Genomic DNA, 22390 nt, shown 5'->3' on the forward strand with positions numbered 1-22390 from the left:
TAATCAAAATATATGAATATTTGGAGAAAAGACCTTAGACCAATAATCACTGAGCGTCCTATAAAAAATTATATGAAACTAATATAGGCAACTATATAAGTATAGTTTTGATTATTAGTAATTTTTATATTTAGGATACCCTGTGTGCCCTACCGCCATTATAAGGAAAAGCTCTTTTTGGCTGGCACACAGTCGTAGATATTGAATTTTATTTGCGTAAGAAGTTATTTTACAAAAAAAATGTGTATTTTTTTTAAACTAATTAGAACCATACAATATTTAGAAATGTATTTTCAGTTTTGTGTGTGTTTCATATGAAATTATCAGAGCTGCGATTAATTTCTGTTAGGTTTGGCAATACCGCCAAAGCATTCGTTTAATATGGATTATTATTTCCATGTACAGTTCTCCAGAACTTGATACAAAATTGACATTAGGAAATAAAATTTATCCCCTCGACTCTCGAAGAAAATATCAAAACACGGAAATAATATCTAATGCATTGAGCATCCACCATTTTATCAGCAATGTCCCGTCAATATTCCTAGCATTATATAATGTAAGAACGTGTAATAGCGGAGGTATATGGGGTATTATGCACAATAAGAACAAAGAACATTTAATAAATATGAAAATCTCCTTTTTAGATCTCATCCAATCGTTGGCGCTTTATAGGCCATATATCGTCGACGCAACTTGTATTGATTTTATTTCAACTGAAATTAATAAATCAAAATCGAAAAATGGTGGTGGAAAACTCTTAAAAAAAATAAAAAATCCAAAATCCACCCAAAAACTCCGATTTTGATAATACGGATCTGTTTTATCGCATGTCGAAAAAAAGATGACAGGAGTTAGCGAAAAAAAGAAAGAAGATATGCAAGTGTCGAAAGGTAAGACAAAGACGCAAATATAACTCAAGATGCTGTAAGTAAAACTAGGTGTTTCCATTTAGCAAATTTTAGGCTATGGCTAGAAAATTTAACACAAGAAACAGCAATAAGTTAAAAGTTTCGTTGGTCCAAATTACGCATAACAACTTTTCTATTAACCCTGTATAATAACCAACATTTAATAAAATACCGGATATACAAACGGTTACGTAATCCAGTTGTTAAAAAATGTTAAAAGTTAGTTTTTTACCACCACTAACAAAGTTCCGCAAATTTCTTGGAAATCTTGTGAACGGCAAAATCGGAAAAAAGAAATCCGGGAAACCGGGGGCGGCGGCGGCGGCAGTCGTAGCCGCGCGCAATAAGATCTGCAACTAAATACGAGAAACTCGCTGCGCCTGGATTGGCCGTCGTCGTTTATTTCTCGTATTGTCATTGGTCCGCGCCGAAAAACGACACTCCAATCCAACAGAAGTCAAAATTACGGCTGCTCGCGGAAATCCAACCGAATCCAATTCAGTTTCCAGCATTCTCGTGGAATTCGTGTGATTCGGCGTCGTGCGTTCCCGAAATCAATAGTAGAAATGCCTTTTGCGGGAATTTTAACGAGATTTCCCGTTTGCGTGCTATGGCGATGGCGACGACCGGCGCGTCACCGTCGGCGTCGGGCCAATGACCATTTTTGTGGTCAAAACCTTATAATTAAGAAGTTAATTGTTCAAAACGATTTTGAAAATAATAAAAAATTTATGCGCGGACTAGGCTCTTTTAAAATAGAAATAGAGTAATTTAAAAAACAACATCTGCATAATCTATGGAAAGAGAACAACTTAGAAAATTAATTTAGTTGTAATATAAACAACTCTAACTAAAAAAAACGAATCTACTCCCTTCTGTAAAATACCTAATTACCCAGAGATCTAGCGTGCGGGAAGCTTCACTTTATCACGTTTCCCATGAATCCGAGCCACTTCAGACATTTCCGGGATGTTACCGCACGGATTTGGGTGCAATCGGATGTTTTTGGAGATATTTCCCACGTTTTGAATTTTGACGTTTATCAATTCTGACGGTCATGTCAATGAATGTATTCGTGTTGTTTTGCGAAAATGTAGCCGAAAACTAACGGTCGTAGAAAAAGTATAGTATGCAACAAGTTCGGTAAACTTTGTAACTCACTCGTTTATTAAAAACTCGCTCCGCTGCGCTCCGCTCGTGTCAAATAAACTCGTGAGTCAAATGCCGTTTACCGCACTTGTTGCATAATATGCTATAAGTCACGCGTTTATTAAGTTCTCGCTTACGACACTTGTTAAATGATATACTATGATTTTGATATTTTTTAACACTTAAATGATTTTATTATAACATTAATATACAGGGTGTTTCAAAAAACGCTCCGCTGATTTTACCACTTTTTCTGAAACGATTTAACATACACAACAGTTACTGCTGACAAAATTTAACTTCAAAATTTGCACTATATTTACTTCATAGTTGTTTCTCAAACAAGCATTATTCCCTATTCTACACAAAACTTCAATAAGTACCAGAAATAACAAAATGTGTACTACTTAAATTCGTATTGGACCTGCACAGAAAATCTGTATGTACAAAGTCTTAGCTGGTAAATTGGTTCCTAAATTTTTATCTAAATATGTTTATGTATTTAAAAGCTTATAAGGCGAAAATAACTAATTTTTGTTTTGTTGCCTGATTTATATATTGGGACTACTACTGATTTTTATGTTATTCGCCACAGAATTAATAATATTCAAGCCATGATCTTTTATGGGTTTTTGCACCAGTGCCGTTTTTTCCTGGGAAACTATTTTTTTTAGAGATGCTATATGTTTGATATGTATTGAATGGCTTTTATTTATTTCATTTTTATTTATCTATTTGTCTTATCTGCACAAAATAATTATTATAATAATTTGCCATCTGTTGTGCATTTTCCAACGGTTATTTTGTTGGGTTCTTCACTTTCCCCTAATATTAAAATGTCAACATCTTGGTGGTCAGAGGCTTGCAAAAATATCGAAATTTCATCGAAGTGTCTTGAAACACAACATACATTAACATTTCCAGAACTTTGTTGCTTAATGTAATTTTGGCCCTAAAATCATTTAAATCAAATTGCAATTGTTAAGTGCACTTTTCGATTCGAATAAATCAGAAATATTAGCAGTATATTTTTTACTTTAAACAAGAGCACTCTTTTTTATACAAAACACAAAATATTATTGTTGTCCAAGAAATTAAAAATATCCTAACACAAAAAATGTTGTGGCAAATAAGTTTTACCCCCGCTTCAGTAACGTTTATGGCCAAATCAAAGGTATTTATGGGCTCAGATTCATTTAGGTATCGTAAAGCATTTTAGAAATAATTTTAAAAAACAACTTTTTTGTTGGGCCTTTTAGCAGAACACTATCTTCTGAAAGAAGCGTTTCTCGAAACACTAAATTAATATCCTATTAACTCTAGAAATTTGCGAAGCGTCTTTCACCTAGTATGGTGGATGATACTTTACATTAACTTTTGTTGAGTATTCCAAGTAGTTGCCCCATATTTTTTGAATTTTTTTTGAAAAAGTATTTGTATTTTTTTTTAATGCAATTAACTTATTAGTTTCTTGTCAGACATAGGTAAGGATACGTAAGATGACGTCAAATGGTAGACATTTCAAACAACACAACTTCCAAAAGCTGATTATTTGGGTCGTATGACGAACGATTTTGGGTCAGTTACTGGTGTCATTATTCTCTGCCGATCTTTCGTCCAGCTTAAAAATATTCATAAAAAATGATAAACTATCTGAATTATAAACTCAACAGAGCTTGTCACTTACGAGGCCAATTTGCAGATGTTATCAGAGACGTGAATTTTGACATTTGTTTTGGGTATAAAGGCTTTAAAGATTGTTTATGATCTAAATGTGTTGTTAGGAATAAGAGTTCAATTGTGTGTTCTTTTATCTTGTGATTAAATTAGGCACAACTGTAGATTTCTTTAAGTGATATTTGCCATGGATAAATTGTTGTTATTGTTGATTTAAAAACCAAATTCTCATCCCATGTGCTCATACCATGTGCCCTATACACTAAATATTCTAATTTTTCGCCACCAGTCCCTACCGAAGACCACGAGCATGACGACAATACGAGCATGCAGGCCTCAAATAATATATCACTTACGGAGTTGTGCATTTGACCTTTAACAATCTAATTATTTTTTAGTTGTTTTAAGTAGGTCATAACTTTTATTTCTAAATAACTTTAACGACATTTGACTATGTTTTTTTTTAATAGGAGCTCATATTATTATCAATCAATCTCAATTGTAAAACTTACCAAAATGATCGATGAATGATTGAAAATTGATTGTTTTACGAGGATGCGGTAATACAGATTTATATTCATTCAAATATTGGGAAAAAAACAATTCTCGGACTAATCAAAAATTGACAAATCTGCCATATTTTTCGTATTTTTTTGGTATAACATTTTTTAACGTACACCCCGTAACTGCTTTAGTCAAAAGCTTATCGATTAATCGAATAATTGTTCCTTATACAGTGAACGGCTAAAATAGAAAATATTAAGGGTAAGTCAAAAAGTAGATATCGATATAAAGTTCCCATTTTCAAATGGACCATCATTTTTTTAAATTCATTTTCGAATTCTGTGTCAAATTTCAAACATAATTCATGTAATATACGCCATACCTATCTATTACTTTTTATGAGCATAAAAATAAAAAACAGTAATTTAATTTTGAAATGAACAGGTAAGTAACTAATACCAGTAAAGTTCTTAAATTATTACAATTATGTTTCTGTCAGTAAAGAAAGTGAATTTGAGCGTCTAAATCAAATTCAGAGAATTGAACTTTTAATTTTTATTGGATATGGAGACAAAACGGCAACTCAAAAAAAAAGATCCATTACTAGATTCCCAGCAAGTAAAAATGTCGAAGAAATTATTTTATTGGGTGTTGAAAATGTACACCATGAACGTCTTGTCAATATGCTAATCGGTTTAAAACCCCTTCCAAAACATCACTCAGAATATTCTCATTAATTAACAGTTTCTGACACAGTACCTATTCTTTAAAGTTTGCATTAATGGACACTACAACGTTTTGACTGACGGGTTGTAAAGCAAAATTTAATACATTTGGTTAGAATTACACTTATTGCATCAAAAGTCTTGCTTAGTTCTATAAATTCGGATATTTTTTTGTATATAGGTACTTATAAATAACTATATAAACTTAAACAAAATGTTTCAGTGTGGCCATTATTACAGTATTATTCGAATAGAAAATTTAGGGAAAAAACGACAACGCCGCACGAGTTTTATGAGATCCTTTCGGTGGCTATATTGCAAATGGAAACTGAAGCATCAATCTTGCTCCTGAGTCTAGCGAGAAGGGCTTTTTTACGTGAAACACACAAATACGAACGATAAATCAATGCCGGCTCGACTGAGCTGTCACTGGTTCGTTTTCCCTGCGAAAAAAGGAAACACATCCTACATCTCACAACCGCTCACCCGGTTGAAACTTTTGTTTTTAAAATACGAAAAAAAAATTCAGTTTTCGCAAGTATAGAAGTTTTCGATATTTCCCAGTATAGTCAGAAGACAAGTCTGTTATCTTTTCGAACTTTTGACATACTTAGCAGTAGAAAAAAAACGTAAGTTATATTAGTACTTTTTTTGTTTCTAAAAAGACCTAACTAAAATCCCTTTACAACCACTTTCAACTCCAGCGATGTTGCCAATAATTATCGAATGCTATAAAAGTACAATTTTAAGGGATAATAGTTCAAAAAACAATTTTCCATATGGGAACTCAGTAATAAGTTTAAAAAAGAATAAAAATACTTTCGTTAGACAGTGTAGTCCCAAAAATTTCTAGTGGATCAAACTTTATTTAAGAGGTAATTATATCCGCATTATTATTCTACTGGAATCAATTCCCTTCGCGGCAACGGAATTACATACCTATCCCTGAGGTTTGTGTGGGGTGATAGATTAAAGACTATTAAAAAACAAAAATTGTTCTTTTTCCCCATAACATAAATAGTATTGAAAAACCATACACACACACTCACACAAGGGATTGCGTTTTGCAAATTCCACCCGTACTAAATTATTGTGAGTGGAACGCATTTTGTAGGTAGTTTTAGGGATTATTTTTTTCATGTTGAAGACAAATGCTTTCCAGTTTTCCAAAAATGTATGCTATATGACCAACTTATTAGAATACATATTCATTTATTGATGCTAAAATATGTATGAAATATATAGACATCAAATTAATGCAACTTCTAGAATCCAGAGAAAACGAAAATGTAGGTATATTTCCGATTTTTATCCAAAAATTATTTACGAAGCATTATAATAACTTGTGGATGTATAAGGAAAATCCACAATTACAATACTAGAAACGAGAGAAATGAGGATATAAAATCCAATATATACTAATTATATTAATTTACGTAATTTCTAAAACTAATTTTTGTGCAATTCTATTACATTTAGAATTAATTATGACATATTGAAATACATATTTTTTAAATTTGTAATAGTTTTTAATTTTCTTGGTTATAGTTTCCAATACCTACAGTTTTTTAAACAAAACAAATTGTCCATTGGCACTAAATATTTGGGAGGCGAAACTTTCACCTGTAATTACTTGACTTGTGATGAAGAAACAAACGTTCCGTCAATAACAGATAATACAATTGCTTGGTGAATATTTTTTGCACTTAGATTTTTCCTGGACCATACCTAGGATGTCATGGTTATATTTACACTTTAAAGGAGTCATATTTCGTGATTTCGACTTTATTTAGATTTTGATAAAGGTTAAGTCTATAAGTTTATGAAAACAAATGGTTTGTATCGAGTTACATGTACAAATTTGGGAAAAATAGCTGATAATTATATCTGCCTTTCAATATTTCGCTTTGGCCGTGTTATCCAGAGCTATTAGCCAGCTTGATTACGTAAGGACGTCAATTTTCGTTTGTAGGTTAGAATAAACAGTAAGATCGTTTAAAAAAGATAATTATGAACTTCATTTAAAATTTATGACGAAAGTAAATTAAGAAATAATGTCTTTCAACGGAGTGAATATATCAGTAGAAGCTCCAATTGAAAATCAAATCCAGGAAATTAGTTATGACGGAGTTGAAATCTACCAGCCGTAAGTTAATATTGGCGTCGGAGCAACCATGAAATTAACAAATACGTATACTTGTTTTTTTTAGTCCATTGACACTGTCAGAAAGCTTAGCAAAATATGCCCAAAAAATAGACTTTAGCAAAACTACAGACGCCGATATAAAGAAGGAAGAGCAGAATGAAGATGCAAAATCTGAAAGTGATTGTAAAGATGGCTTTCAGTCTTCAGTGTGGCCATGGGATTCTGTAAGGAATAAATTAAGAAATGCTCACCAAGAAATATGTGTTCTGGCAGATGTGTTATCCATTGCTAAAGAAAAACGGTACATGGTGTTGGATCCTGTGCAACAAGAACCTTTGGAAACCAAACAAATGGTTCAAATTTATGCTCGGAAAAAGGCATTGGCAGGTGGCATTTTTTAACACTTGTAATTTTGTAATACTCGGTACTAAGAGAAACATTTCATAGGTGCCGCTAATGTTTTACTGGCAGGAGCAGAAAAACTGAAAACATCTCAAAATGAAGCTGCAAGAAATAGAACAGTACCAGATTTTCACATTGAATTGCTGCGATTGAGACAGAATTGGAGATTAAAAAAGGTTTCTAACACAATTATTGGAGATTTAAGTTACAGGACTGCGGGATCTAAATATCTTCAAGCTGGAACATTTGAGGTAATCAATAGTGTGATATATTCTGTAATTATAAGACACATTTTGTAGGTTACAAAAGCTGAAGATGAAGATAAACCCAATAGTCCTCCAAGTAGTCCATTACCGAGTGGACCACCATCATCTAAACCTAGTAGTGCATTGAAAGTGTCTATACCTTCTGAATTACAGGGAGTTGCTTACATAGAGGTTTTATGTCAAAAAGGTTAGGCAATAGTTTGACTGTTTTGAATAATTGACTCAAATAAATTCACAGACCAAGAAGATTTGTGTTCAGCAAACATAAACCTTCTGGGTTCTGGACCACCAGCCTCCAATCCAGATATGCATTGGCAACAAAAACTAGAAGCGGCACAGAATGTATTGTTTTGTAAAGAATTGTTCAATCAATTGGCAAAAGAAGCTGTGCAGTTGCAGGCCCCTATTCCACATATGGTCGTTGGAAATCAGATTATGGCAACAGTGTTGCCTGGGATTCAGTTGATCATAGCACTGAGGCACTCTACCACTGCAGATAAGGTTTGAACTTAAATATCTAAGTTTTATCAATTCTAAGTGGAAGTTGTAATTGTTTCCATATTCCCTTCCCTCTATGGAAAAATAAAAAATATTTAGGCCAATATCTTGTATCATGTCATCAAAAAAATTTAATTTAGAAACTTGAAAAACCAGCCCCTTCGAAAAGTGAACATGATCATGTTTTGGAACATTCCCTACACCAACTTCTGAGAGAGGTTCATCACAAAAACACTCACCATCCATTCCCTCATCCGGCTACAGGACCCTTGGGCCCATCTAAAAAGAGAATGATGGCTGGTAATTTATTACAAGGGAAAAGCTCTGAAAACACTAATTTGATTCTGATTTTTAGGCCCAATGGCAGCGGATCGCTACGAGTTGCTCGAGATGACAAAGCAGGAAACCTTGCTCGAACAGATTGTCAAACAGGCTCAGCACTTCATCATGCGCATGCGCACGGAATATGTTTTGGACACGATAGCCAAGGAGTTCAAAGATCCTTTAATTTCGTCTCATTGGAACACTTTGAACAGCCCAACTCACTCGTGCGTCAAAATCAACATTTCTACTCATGGATATGATGCCGTGTGTCGCACGCCACTGGTTATTCATGTGGGCGAAAAAAGTCTTAAATGTATTTGCAGGTATTTTCTTTTTTTTTTTCTCTATTTTGGTTAAGAATGTATTAAATCTAATTCTGTTCTTGTAAAAATATATGTTTTGGAACACACAGGTATTTATTGCAGAAAATTTATTAAGTAGGAACTAGCACTAACACTTCATACAGTAAAATTTTCTTTTTTAAATTCTTAAATTAGACACAATTCCTTCTTGGGTCCCATACAATGTATTTTCTTTTGGTTGTGATTTTTTAGGGATGGGAAAGTTATGAACATGAGCTATGAACCGCAAGAACTAAGAGATTTAATCTTTTGCCACATAAATCAACATCAAATATTGGCGGTGCAAGCTCTCGCTAAAACTATGGGATGGCAGGCTTTAGGGAACTCAAATCACTTAGGCAAGTATTTACAAATCGGTTTTATGTTTACTCTTTGAATGTACCCCATGTGTTAATAGGTAGTGGCCCAGTGGAACCTTTGGGTAATGCGAGTTCTTGCCTCTTAGCGTCTCCTACAGGAGACAGAATAATAGCGATACGGTGTGAACCTCAAGCTAGTGGAATACAGGTGTCAGTAGCTCACTCTCCTAGAACAGACTTTTTTCCAAGCCGGCTGGTCACAGAGAGGAAATGGGAACATCTCGGGGGTCAATTCCGTGATGTGAGATTGGATAAAATGGAAGGAAAGAATTTCCTGCACAAAATGGAACTACTGATGGCCAGTTTGACAAGCAACTCCTAAAAAACAATTAATTAGGGTTTAAACTATATTTATATAAATTAAAAAGATAAGGCAAACATTTATTAATTTAGCTGTAACAATTGTTAGCCATTAAATAACTTCTCCTGCAGATATTGCTGCCTTATTATTACCTATCCTGATAAACATAGAACAATATATTACAACAGCACTGGCTTATTTGAGTAACGCTCTCGGTCAAAAATAATTTTTTCTACTCCCGTCTTTAAAATACCTAATCCGGGCCACTTGGGACATTTCCGGGATTTTACTGCACGGGTTTGCGAGCAATCGGATATTTTCCGAGATGTTTCCCACGCTTTGAATTTTGACGTTTGCCAATTATATATATATATATATATATATATATATATATATATATATATATATATATATATATATATATATATATATATATATATATATATATATATATATATATATATATATATATATACATATGTATATATAATTAAAACTCATATACTGGGAGTATCAGATTTTTGACTACTAACTCCTGCAGTTGATAGGAAACCATTTTTTTAAATCCATACTTTATCTGCTAAATTAGATTTAATTCTAGGCAACTTAAAATACGTTTTAAGGCAATCTATAATCTATATCCTCCGTTAATATAATTCTCGGTTTTATGCAATAAAATCACATAATTAATCTGTTTGCCATATTCTACCGAATGTTATATTACATCTGGAATTTGGAAATGTTTATAAGGAAAAATCAAAAATATCATTGAACTGGAATGTTTTTATGATGTTTACATAATTGCCAAGTTTCGACGAATTTCTGCAGAGCACGGATGGTGGCATTCCGGAAAACGAAAATATTTCCTGCACACGTTCATGCATATAGCTAAAAACATAAACGGACTTGCCACGTAGATAAATATGGAAATGAATGTCACTATCATTTAACAAAGAAACCTACTTAAAGTAATTGAATATAATACTTTTGTCTGTGGCATGTATTGATATGGCAAGATTTGGCAACATGACAAGAGTTGGCAGATGTAACATGCGCGTTAAGATTTAACGCTTCTTTCCGATTCTTCGCTTCGTAGACCCAAGCTTCTGTTGTTCATTTTTTAAGGCGGTTTGGGTTGATTAAAGTGAAATAAGCAGTACTACGATCGTCGATTCTACACTCCGATATTGGTAACTAATAGTATGACAGTAGTTCTGCAATCAGCGTATTCTTCGTTGTTTCGATTTAAAACGTTTGCTGCGAATATCCAGGCACAAAAATCAATTAAAACGCCGCCCTACTCTCCGACATTTTGTTCTCCAAAAACCGCTTAGGTGCAAAACACCCGAAGGAAATATACCTACGTCGCGTGTGGTTTGCAAGCTCCAACAAAATAATTGGATCGTACATTTTAGTTAAGTATTTCTTCGTGTGGGAAGAAAATTCCAAACCATGCTTGCATATTACACAACACTGAACAATTCTCAATTGAATATTCGCCAAACTACTGTTTATAATTTCTATACTGTTATGCACGCATGTCTCCATATTTCGCAGAATAGTCATGAGCGACCGCACTTCAGACAGCGGGGCGAGAGTTTATGTTGGAGGCCTGGATAACAACATCAAAAAAGAAGATCTTGAAACGGAATTTGAAAAATATGGAAAACTCAATAATGTTTGGGTAGCATTCAATCCTCCAGGTTTTGCGTTTATCGAGTTTAATAATGTTGCGGACGCCGAAAACGCCGTTGACAATCTCAATGGGATTGACCTTCTGGGTTCAAAACTAAGAGTAGAATTGGCGAGGGGTAAATCTAGAAGAGGAGGTTTTAGAGGGGGTAGAGGCAGAGGTGGGGCTCCGTATGGTGATTATAGAGAGGATAGGGGCTTCCGAGGAGGACCTGGTGGTGGTGGACGATTTGAAGGAGGTGGTGGTGGATTTGGTGGAGTTCGACGAGAAGATGGAGGAGGCCGTTTTGGTGGGAGAGACTTTGAAAGGAGGAGCGATGGTTTTCAAAACAGAGGTGCAGGCCGAGGTGGACCACCTAGAAGATTTGATGCAGACAAATCATACCGTTCAAGGTCACCAATGGGTGGAATCCCAAGGCGTTAAGATTTTTAGGCTAAGAGTGAATTAATCGCTTTCTATGAAAAGCAGGTATTCTACCTTTAAGTTTGCATATATGTAACTTCATTTTGTGCAGTTTGATAAATGGCACATTGTAATACCTTTATGATGTTAAAGATCTTTTTTCAGTATGGTTATAGTGATGTTATTTATTAACAGGACACTAAAATAAGTCAAATAACCTGTTTATTTTTTAATTATTTCAACTTTTCTGATTTCTTTATTATAATTTACATTGAAAAAATAAACGTTTATTAAAAGTAGAATAGCATCTACAGGGATACAACTCTGCAGTAAGGAATTCTTGATGATCGTTTTGTTGGACAAATGTGAATGTAAAAATCAAATGGGGAAACCACCCAAATGCGCGTAGTTGCACTTTCACTAGGTGTCTAGCTAAATTTTAACTGTGAATCTGCTCGGGTCATCGTAAGAATGGGTATGAACCAATTAGTTACTTCAAACCTGACTTGGGTTCAACTTTTAGCTAATAATTTTTCAATAAATTAAAAGCCAATAATAGTTATATGGTTTATTAATGTTACAAATATTCTAGATGGTTACTATCTAACTAAAAGTAAACAAATTCAATTATAGTAAAAAAACATAATCACCAAAGTTAAGAGAACAACGCTTACAACTGAATCTTTTCTGCTAAGGAACATGATAACCCAGTACCATCTGGCTCCACTTGTAAAGAAGTAATTTTGCCATTGTCAACTACCATGGAGTACCTATTAAAAATTGCAAATGATTGTTAGCTAATCAACTGAAATAATTGATATACCTTTTGCTTCTTATACCACCAAGTGGAGCAATATCAACAGTTAGATCCAAAGCCTTGGCCAGCGCGGCAGATGGATCAGCCAATAGACGAATTTTTCCTGCAGTGTTTTGGTCTTTAGCCCAAGCACCCATCACAAAGGGGTCATTCACAGAAACGCATACAATTTCACTTATGCCTTGCCTTTTCAAGTCTTTAGATTTAGAAACGAAGCCAGGGAGATGAGTCTAAAAAAAAATATATATACACAAATTTCTAAACAAAAATAATAAAAATACCTTTGAGCATCCTGGAGTAAATGCACCTGGAACAGCAAATATAATGATCTTTTTTCCTTCCGCTAATTGGGCCAAGTTCACTTTGTTTGTGGGCAGGTCTTCAAAAAGATCAACATTAGGAATTTTATCCCCAATCTGTTAGAAAAGCCGAAAAATAGCATGATTAGATACTTAATATGTAAAGGAAAGAAAAAAACTAAAAGTAGGAAGAAATCATAAATCGGGCCATTTTGAAAGTTATACTAATATTTTAAATAATATATATTTTGTTAAGCTGGAGTTACATTACGCAACTTTACCTTCACCATATTAACGGAAGTCGATTGGAAAAAACGACGAAAACCTTTGCAGAAGCAAGAAATTGTACACCGACTCAGCGATTTCCCGGAGTACAAAGCGACAACACCAACGGGCATTTTATTTATTGGTGGTTTTTTCACTTTCCCCCACCGCAAAACCGCAAATTCCCATAAACCAGTGGAATTTTTAAACAGTCATGAAAAATTCTGACCAAAGTAACAATTTACGTTTCTTCTTTTTTCATTTTCTACTTGCAAGCAGAGTCACAAATACAGGATTGTGGAAAAAAACTTCTAATTAAGTAAAGCCTATTTTCTATTCTATGCTGAAGTTGTGGCTATTAGTCATGCTCTTTACTTGATATTCGACCATAATATTGAGAGGGTAGTTATTGTATCTGACTCTAAGAGCGCCCTACAATGCATTTCGCGTACTCAATATTCTGCTCGGTCGGATCGTTTAGTCCTGGATGCCAGGGTAAAATTTCTTCTTCTTAGAGATATTCGGGGATAACAGTCAACCTCTCTTGGGTTCCTAGTCATACGGGCATCGTGAGAAACGAGGCAGCGGATGCAATAGCTAAAGACGCGGTGAATTTACCACTACTAAACATTTAATTATGCTAGAATTCTTCCCCTTTGTTAAACAAACTACTTGGAAATTCTGGACATTAGAATGGAAAGAAATCGGACAGAGTAAGAGAAGAATATACAGAGACTTTTTTGAGTCTCCGTCAGCGCAGCCTTGGTTCAATAAATTTAAACTCTCGAAATACGAAGTATCTATCTTGTGTAGATTAAGAAGCTGTCATTGCTGCGGCCCGGTTCATTTATATCGAATAAAACTGAGACCTAACAATTTGTGTCAGTGTGGAGAGGTAGGAGAGTTACACCACATCCTGTTTGTTGGCAGACATCATAGGAATTTGAGTCAACATCTATATGAGAGCTTATTGAGAGTCGCAGTGCCTGAACCCATTCATATTCATTCTCTTCTGTTTCGTTCATCTAACCTCGATTCTATTGCTTGTCTTATAGGGAAATTCTTGCATGCTTGCCGCGCTTGCTTGTAGGTTAACTTAATGGGTAGTTTAGTTCTTGACTGATCCTTCTGGTTCTCTTTGTTTTATCAACTGTTTTATTTATTTCGTTTATTAAACACTCACGCCGGAGAAGATCTGAAAACCCTCGGAGGATGCCGTAAAATAGGCGAATGACCAAAGCATTCGTGCTCAGCGGTGAGCGAATAGTATTATCTTTCTCTCTTTCTATTCTATGCTGAAGGTCGCCATAGAGAAAAGTTTTTTTTATTAGTTTGTACCTCTTTAGTCTGTGGTCTGTGCACGAGGATAAATATGGCTTCTATATTGAGGTCGTCGAAATTTGTACGCTATATCGCTGGATTTGCCAGAAACGTGGTTGTAAGTACACCAAGAGAATTCGACGGAAGCCTTGTAAACACTGCGAATCCACAATGTCTATGTGGGGCGTTGTCAAGGTACGTCTATGAAACAATTCTTGCTGAACTTAACCTATCTTCTGACCGGCCTTATGCAATTTGTTATTAATTTGAATTTAGATCTTTGACCTCGCAAACGTCCGCGCATCACGACCAGAGCCTCGAACTAAGACTCAAAACATTAGACCAAGACGTTCGAAAGTCCGGTAGAATCTCCCGAAGGGATATTGAAGATATTCTTGAAGAAATCCGAAACACACGCTCTGCCACCAGCTCTCAATCTCTTCTTGTTATTCGGTGTTGCGGCAGTTTAGTTCCAGAAGAACTACCTGAAGTTAGAACACAGCTTGTGCAGGAAATATGGACAACTTTGAAAAAATTAAATGTTCCCATGGATGTGTCACATTACAATGCCCTGTTGAGGGTCTATTTAGAAAACGAGCACCCGTTCTCTCCAACAGATTTTTTGAGTGACATGGAGAGCAAAGGCATAGAACCGAATCGAGTTACTTATCAGAGGCTCATTGCTCGTTACTGTCAAAATGGTGATATTGAAGGTGCTACCAAAATTTTGGAATTTATGAGGGAAAAACAAATGCCAGTTAATGAAAATGTTTTTAATGCTCTCATTATTGGTCATTCCGAAACAGGGTAAGTTTTTTATAATTTACTCAATAAAAAAATTGTGCACACACATTTTTAAGAATATTTTACAAATGGCCTTTTTTTTAGAGATATGGATTCTGCTCAGGGCATCCTTTCAGTAATGTCTCAAGCAGGTCTTGAGGCCAGTGCTGATACTTACACTACTCTTCTTTGCGGTTATGCAAAGAAGGGTGACATTGACAAAATACTTAAAATTGCTGATGAATGTGAAACCAAAGAAATTTACCTTCTTGATAAGGATTATTTAGATATAATATATTCGTTGGCCACTAATGGACACTCCCAACATGTACCCTTAATAATTCGTAAACTTAGGAAATCAGTTGGCTATAATCAGGATGCAATAAATATGATACTGAGGTTAATCAACAAGAACCAAGAGCCTGCTGCTTATGAAATATTAAGATCCATGTCTAGAGGAACTCGATCTGATGGCACCTTAATGCCGGTAGGCAGTTTTTTTATAAGGCAGTTGGTAAAATCGGGAAAACCTGTAGGACTGATTCAAGAATATTGTGATAGACTTTCCTCAGAGGGCTTTTATGATAGAGGTTTTTTTTTGGCCACTGAAGTCGCCATGGAAATGGGTAAAGAGGAAGTAGCATATGAACTGTTTAACAAACTTCAAGAAAAGGGCATAGAGATAAGACAGCATTATTTTTGGCCTTTGATTGTATCCAAAGGCAAGGAAAAGTCGGAACAGGGAATCATTAAAATTTTGCAAAAGATGGGTGATTTTGGCTTGACTCCGAATAATGAAACTATTAGGGACTATGTCTTGCCTTATCTCCATGGTAACAGTAGCCATATTTTAGAGGTGTTGAGAGATACTAGTGTGTCCATAGCTACAATTACCAGTAGTCTAGTAATTACATTGCTTCAAAAAAACAATATAGCAGAAGCTGCAGCATTAGCTTCTAGCGTTAATGCCTATTACATTCCAGAACAGGTGAGGCAACCCTTAACTCGATCCTTTTATGAAACAATGGATATTAATTCTTATATAACTATTCTTCGTTCAGTTTACGAAAATTTAGACAGAAAAAGAAATACAAAGTCTGATGATGCTGAAGAAATTGACCGTAGTGAGATCTTAGGATCTTTCGTGTTGGCGCTGGCATTTCACCCAAAGTTCTTAAATGTTTTAGTACCTGTGCTGTCTAGATTAGTAGAGCAGGGTTTGAGTATTTCTACAACATCTGCTCAGAAGATAGAAGAAAAATTAGGTGAAAAAATGACAGAAGAAATCTCAGTTTTACTTGGGAAATTGACATCTGGTGAATTAACCCCAATTCCCTTTGAGAAAAAGAAACCTATATACACGCCGGCAGATCAAATGAACATTCAGCAGCTAGAGATTTTGATCAAGAATCTTGAATCCAAAGGGCAGGATACCAAGGGATTGAAAAGAAAACTTTTTACTTTGTACTACCGAGCCAAAGATCTGGAAAAGATGGAGTATTTGTTAGAAGATCTTAAGAAACAAGATTTTGTCATAAATAGTGGTATATATGCCCAAATGCTAGATATATATGCTTACAAAGGAATGCTGGAACAGGCATTGGAGCAATATGAGAAGCTAAAGCAAATGGCGGTTGATCAATTTGTGTTGGACGAAGGGAAAGTCATAAATTTGGCCCATTTGTTGGCTAGGAATGGACGTTTTGATGATGCAATTAAACTTTTGGAAGGTTTGTTTTTGCTTGGTTGATTATATTATTTTTTTTTGCGAGTTATTTTTAACATGAAAATATGCATTGGCATAAAAATTAGGCTCTTTAAAAGTAGTCACATTTAGAGTAAGACAGTTTATATTTATTTTTTTATACATGTTAGTACTCAAGCGAAAAATACAAGCACCGCTTTCAGAAATCAAAACAGCTCAGAATAAATTTGTCAGATCCAATGTTTTTCTATTTTTTCCGCTTTGCATTTTTGTTCGATGTTATTTCAATGGAAGGCAATTGCCAGTATAATACAATTTCAAACACAGTGAAGTAAAAAAAATGGGGGCAATTTAGGGAGGCAAGGCACTGCACAGTTGAAAGTTGCTATCAATGTAAATTTCTAATTTATTGTTGCAACATATGCCATGTTTACAGCATATATGAACATTACATAGATATGTCAATATCTAACTACATTTACAATTTATTTTCATTTCATATTTACAACATATACATACAATACATATAAAACGTCAGTGCTCCCCTGTAGAGTTTGGATTATTGGAAAAGTACAGAAGTTCCTGATCAAAAACATTCTATATCTGCTTAATCGCCACAGTTCATTCTGCTGAGTCCCTGCTTTCATGTAAATACAGAGGCTCTACATTCCTGCTGCACTGTAAAAAACAATAAATATTTGACAAAGAAAACTCATTTTTTCTTGGGCAGAGTTGACATTACTCTTTTCTTATAAAGCTCCTTCTGTCCATTTCTGAGATACTGCATTGTAAATATTATTGTATTTTTCATTTCAGAAACCTCGGTTGACACTAAATTAGGTTCAAATTACAACTATTTTGGTCAAGTATGGCGTTTCTTAAATTATTTGGCTGAGGAAGGAAGGGTAGATGAACTTAACCAACTTTTTGATGTTTTGCTTCGTAAAGAATTAATCGAAGTCAATAATGGATGCCTGGGACCTCTTATAAAAGTTCATTTAGTCAGAAAAGAATTGGACAAAGCTTTGGAAAAATTTGAATGGGCAGTGACCAAATTTCGTTGCACTCCTTGGAAAAATGAACTTGCCTGTCAGTTGATTCAAGTGGAGGATGCTGAAAACCTACAAAAGCTGACTGATTTAAGTACAGTGGTGCATGGAGAGATTAACAGCCTCTATGATTTAGTCTTCTCATTTGTGGAATGCGGTAGGATAAGGCAGGCTAGAAAAATTTTGGAGACGCCTGGCATGCAGAACAGACCACAAAGAATAAACAACGCTTGTGAAAGGTTAGTTACTTGATTTTTTTCTAACTGAACTAGAGCTTCTGTCTACTATACTTTTTATTCTCTCTTCTCGTTTATGTTGTTACACTATTTTTTCACAACTCTAGCTTTAAAATTTGATTTAATAAATAAAAAAAAATTTATGTTCCCAAATGGTCGATTGGAGAACTGGATAAAAAAACATTTGGGAAATTGATTTATATCGGTAAAATAAACTTTAGGCGATTGAGAATCACAAAAAATGTCCACAGACTTGCGTATTTGGTTTGATAATTTTTGCTAATAGTTAATAAAGTACATCAGTTGTAGTCTAGTTTTATTATATATTGTTCCCATTGTTTGTTTATTTGTGTGAATTTAAAAATCAAAGCAGTTTTTGATTTCTTATCCGAATTTGTTCTTTGTAATTATTTTTACGTAATTCCATTATCAAGTGTAAAATTTGTTTTTAGTTTTCAGCATAGAAAATTTGACTTTTTTATTTCGGATTTTTCGTTTCCTGAAGATTAAAATATATTGTTTAATAAAATTAGTTTCATGTACATAATAGTATTTTTAGTATCAATTTTTATTCAACAGATATCAAAGTGAAGGAATGATTAAACCACTTGAAGATTTGAGGGATGCAACTAGAGATTTGAACCACATTGACCGCAGTGATATTTATTACCAACTTCTTTTGAGCTATATTAAGCAAGACGATCCTGAAAAGTGTCTCGGCTTGTGGACGCAAATGCAAGAAGAAGACATACCCCCTTCAGAAGATTTTCTATTGAAATTGAGCAATTTTTTGAATGAAAAGAACCTTGATGTCCCTTTTGTGGTACCCAATAAAACGTCAGCCGCTGGGGAACCTGCTCATCTTAAATCTACATTTAAGCAAAAACTGAATGCCAATGATATTGATGGATGTTTAAGGTTAATTAAGAACAGCATAGAAAGTTTTTCACTTAGTGATTTATCAGTACTTATTGAGAAACTTGTTCAGAGTGATCGTCTCAAAGAAGCCTCAAATTTGACATTGAACGTTTTGGGTCGTGGGCAGGTGCCAGCTACCAAAGTACTTAAATTTTTGGCAAATAGATTGGCATTAGCAGGGAATACCGCAGCTCTAGAAGCTTTAGGCAAAAAGATCAACCACAATATGGAAAAGGCTTTATCTTTCCACAACAAACTTTGTCAGGCGTACCTGGTAGCTGGTAAGGGGGACCAGTTTCTCCATAGGCTAGAAGCTGAAATTGACAATGTCGCAGAAGAGAATCTGGAATATGTAGGCGAGAAGTTTCCAAGGGGCGGGGCATGTGGTATTTTGGAAAGGCATCCTGAATTAACTGGAAAGTGTAAGTGATATGTTCACCTTATTAAGATATGATGATCAATTATTAACATCTTTTTTAAATTACAAAAAAAGTTAGTATCTGACTTCATTATAAGTGTTTTTTTATAATTGGCAACTACAAAATATGAAAACATTCTAAAGTATGGATGCTTAGATTTTTTGAGTTTCATTTCCAGTTACTGTTCATTTTGTTTATAAAATTAAAATTTATGGAAATGAAAGCTGCAATCGCTTATCCCTTAAAATTTACTCTTTCTAGAAAATTTTACTTTGTGTGAAACTTTATGTTAGATTTTCTTACAAATTCATTTATGAGTAATTAGTGGGGTCTTTTTAATTGGGCTATTGAAGATTGAAGAAAAATACTCTGAAATTTATTACTTACATTTCAGATGAGGAAATTGCTATTAAATATGCCAAAAAGAACTTGTTGGGGCCATTAAACATACTGTGGAATCATTATTTCATAGGAAAGGAAGCTGACAAAGCAAACCAGATTTGGAATGAGTATCTGGTAAAGGCTCCTAAAATAATGTTTCAAAGGATAGTGAAACACGCCAGGGAACACAAAGATGACGACTTGATACAAAAACTTATCAATCATTTGAAAATTGGTCAAGTGACAGAAGGTGCTATGGGCAATGCTTACAGCTGTTACTTGGATATATTGGTGGCTAAAGGAGATGCCCAAGAAGTCAAAAAAGTATTTGAGAAAGCTCTTAAGGAAGTCAAGATTGAATCTCTCAACAGGACAGCTGTATTAAGGGTTAAAGCGTTGTATGAATCATTGGGTGAAGTCTTTAATTATCCAATTCCATCAAAGAGTGCCAAGAAGGTTGAAGAAGAGTCTTTGTAGGTTAGACGGCCTTGTGATTGTGTTTTATTAAGTATTAAAATTTAAGAGTTTAATAAATAGATTTTTTTGTGTTCATTGTTTAGGGGGACTAAGTTTTTGAGTGCAAGGAATCAACATTGTTTTTATTTCTTATCAATCTTCAGTTAACTCATGGGGAGCAGAAGGTATGTCTTTTAACAGATAAAATTGGCTTATTGTTTTGATGGAATTTTGATACAATAAACAATACTTTCTGGCGTTAGTATTACATGGCAAAAATGTTTTTACTACGCATATAATACTTGTGGGTGCATAAGGAAAATCAATAATCTGTAACGGGTTCAATTTGTCATTGACTACTTCGACTTATGTTTCTCACAGGTAGGTTAATAATGCTCGGAGACTACCTATCGAATGTTTTATTCTCACAATTACACACTGTCTTAATCATCAAAACTACTGGTACTGCTAATTATTCTTCACTACTTCATTCTGTTCGAACACACTGTAACTGCTTAATTGCTTGGTGTGATTTCTGCCCAGTGCTCTGAATGTCAAAGCGAAGAAATTCAATCAAGCGCGGGTAAACGGCGGGAGTAATTATGACTCTCTTAACTATCCTGGCGACGTGATCTCGGTCAGAGCTATTATCTTGGGGGCTCGAGGCATTTGGTGCCCGCTCAACGACGGTGTGGTGGGGAATTTGGGGCTGCACCCATCAGTTTGCCAGCCCGCCAACGCGGGCGCCTGCCCCGTCGCCGTCCCCGCCGGTGGAGTGTGGTGACTCCGCCTTCAGGGCCGGGCCGTCCTCTTCGTCGTCGTCTTCACCATCGTCCGCCCCTTCCTCCGCCGCGTCCTCGCCCGGCGCTCCGGCTGCCTCCGCCTCCCCGACCGATGCCCTTGCTACTGGGGCACCGGATGGCACTGAGGCCATCCGGGAGTACCTTTCTGAGCTGGCGGCCTAGGGAGGAGTCTCACACACCATCAGGGAGCTCGTCGGCCGTATCGTCGGTGGCATTGGGGATGCGGTCAGTGCGCTGGAGGCGTTATATCGGGCTCTGTGGTCGCCTGTTGGAGCCGCCCTGTCGCTGCCCGAGACAGACACTGTGCGGCTGCGGTACCTATGCGCCCGGGCGCGCGGCGCACGTACAGTTTCAAACGCTATCAGGAGCTGTACGATGAGGACAGGTCTGCGCTCGCGAACCTCATCGTTCGCGGCGTGGTCCCCGGCGCCATGGGAGTGGTCCCTCTGGATGGAAAGATAAGACACCGTCATGGAGTCTGTATTCGCCTGTCCTCCTGCGGTCCGTGGAGACAGCCATTTGCTGTCGTAAAGCGTCCAGTGCCGCTGGTCCGGACGGCATGTCGGGAGCCTACCTGAGGAGGCTAGATGTCCGGAGCGTGACGATCCTTTACAACACCATGCTCCTGACCCGCCGCACGCCACCTATCATCAAGGGTTGCCGTACCACCCTGATTCCCAAGGGTGACGGCGACCCTGCTGATGTCGGATCCTGGCGGCCGATCACGGTCTCTAATATACTCATTCGAATCTTTCATCGTATACTATAGGCAAGCTTGGGCGCCCTGGAGATTCATTTCACTCAGCGCGGGTTTCGAAATCTGGATGGGATCTTGGCGAACGCCATCATTTTGCAGGCCGCCATTAAGGGCTGCCGAGCCTCCTCAAGGCCGTACTGTGTCAGCGCCCTCGATTTGCGGAAAGCTTTCGATACTGTTCCGCATGACGTACCCGGACGACCTGCTAGTCTTGACGCCATCAACGAGGGAAATGCAGGTCGTCCTTAAGGAATGCCAGCGCTTCTTCGAGGCCCGGAGTATGGAGTTGAATGCCAACAAATGCTCCAATATCACAGTTAAGCTTGCGCCAGCCTTGAAGAAGCTATATCTGGCCACCCAAGTCCCATTATTCATCAGGGCTAAAGTTGTCCCCGTCGTCGGTGCCGACTCCGCTTTTAAGTACCTTGATCACAAGGTTAGCTTCCTGGGGACGGACCCGCCAT

General features: G+C 36.1%; 4 protein-coding genes across 4 annotated transcripts; 3 read left to right on the forward strand and 1 right to left on the reverse strand.

Moving 5' to 3' along the window:
• Positions 1-6926: 6926 nt before the first annotated feature.
• LOC132704669 (mediator of RNA polymerase II transcription subunit 17) lies at positions 6927-9769 on the forward strand. The gene is made up of 9 exons (XM_060674831.1): positions 6927-7112; positions 7177-7499; positions 7560-7765; positions 7814-7967; positions 8019-8281; positions 8419-8578; positions 8634-8925; positions 9157-9306; positions 9366-9769. Exons 1-9 carry the CDS (start codon positions 7021-7023, stop codon positions 9643-9645), a joined length of 1920 nt encoding a protein of 639 aa, XP_060530814.1. The 5' UTR covers positions 6927-7020; the 3' UTR covers positions 9646-9769.
• A 909-nt stretch (positions 9770-10678) lies between these two features.
• Positions 10679-12236, forward strand: LOC132705381 (RNA-binding protein Rsf1-like). Its single transcript, XM_060675936.1, has 2 exons — positions 10679-10814; positions 11182-12236. The coding sequence occupies exon 2, from the start codon at positions 11189-11191 to the stop codon at positions 11738-11740; it is 552 nt and encodes a 183-aa protein (XP_060531919.1). The 5' UTR covers positions 10679-10814; positions 11182-11188; the 3' UTR covers positions 11741-12236.
• Positions 12237-12272: 36 nt separating this feature from the next.
• Positions 12273-13371, reverse strand: LOC132705380 (peroxiredoxin-5, mitochondrial). The gene is made up of 4 exons (XM_060675934.1): positions 13117-13371; positions 12818-12952; positions 12543-12766; positions 12273-12489 (listed from the first exon to the last, which is right to left on the reverse strand). Exons 1-4 carry the CDS (start codon positions 13231-13233, stop codon positions 12390-12392), a joined length of 576 nt encoding a protein of 191 aa, XP_060531917.1. The 5' UTR covers positions 13234-13371; the 3' UTR covers positions 12273-12389.
• Positions 13372-14445: 1074 nt separating this feature from the next.
• On the forward strand, positions 14446-20549 carry LOC132704377 (leucine-rich PPR motif-containing protein, mitochondrial). The gene is made up of 6 exons (XM_060674342.1): positions 14446-14614; positions 14696-15226; positions 15308-16932; positions 17724-18195; positions 18772-19532; positions 19924-20549. The coding sequence occupies exons 1-6, from the start codon at positions 14472-14474 to the stop codon at positions 20385-20387; spliced, it is 3996 nt and encodes a 1331-aa protein (XP_060530325.1). The 5' UTR covers positions 14446-14471; the 3' UTR covers positions 20388-20549.
• The last annotated feature ends 1841 nt before the right edge of the window (positions 20550-22390 follow it).

Source organism: Cylas formicarius, unplaced genomic scaffold, assembly GCF_029955315.1.
Source record: "Cylas formicarius isolate icCylForm1 unplaced genomic scaffold, icCylForm1.1 PGA_scaffold_7__23_contigs__length_41026272, whole genome shotgun sequence".
Taxonomy (NCBI): Eukaryota; Metazoa; Arthropoda; class Insecta; order Coleoptera; family Brentidae; genus Cylas; species Cylas formicarius.

Bases quoted from the DNA above. Each gene is read 5' to 3' on its own strand.
- LOC132704669 (XM_060674831.1), top strand. From the start codon at position 7,021: ATGTCTTTCAACGGAGTGAATATATCAGTAGAAGCTCCAATTGAAAAT. The intron at 7,113-7,176 runs GTAAGTTAATAT...TGTTTTTTTTAG, and splicing joins GGAGTTGAAATCTACCAGCC to TCCATTGACACTGTCAGAAA. The intron at 8,926-9,156 runs GTATTTTCTTTT...GTGATTTTTTAG, and splicing joins AGTCTTAAATGTATTTGCAG to GGATGGGAAAGTTATGAACA.
- LOC132705381 (XM_060675936.1), top strand. From the start codon at position 11,189: ATGAGCGACCGCACTTCAGACAGCGGGGCGAGAGTTTATGTTGGAGGC.
- LOC132705380 (XM_060675934.1), bottom strand. From the start codon at position 13,233: ATGCCCGTTGGTGTTGTCGCTTTGTACTCCGGGAAATCGCTGAGTCGG. The intron at 12,953-13,116 runs GTAAAGTTGCGT...CTTTTCTAACAG, and splicing joins CTTCCGTTAATATGGTGAAG to ATTGGGGATAAAATTCCTAA. The intron at 12,767-12,817 runs GTATTTTTATTA...ATTTTTTTTTAG, and splicing joins TTACTCCAGGATGCTCAAAG to ACTCATCTCCCTGGCTTCGT.
- LOC132704377 (XM_060674342.1), top strand. From the start codon at position 14,472: ATGGCTTCTATATTGAGGTCGTCGAAATTTGTACGCTATATCGCTGGA. The intron at 14,615-14,695 runs GTACGTCTATGA...ATTTGAATTTAG, and splicing joins CTATGTGGGGCGTTGTCAAG to ATCTTTGACCTCGCAAACGT. The intron at 15,227-15,307 runs GTAAGTTTTTTA...CCTTTTTTTTAG, and splicing joins ATTGGTCATTCCGAAACAGG to AGATATGGATTCTGCTCAGG.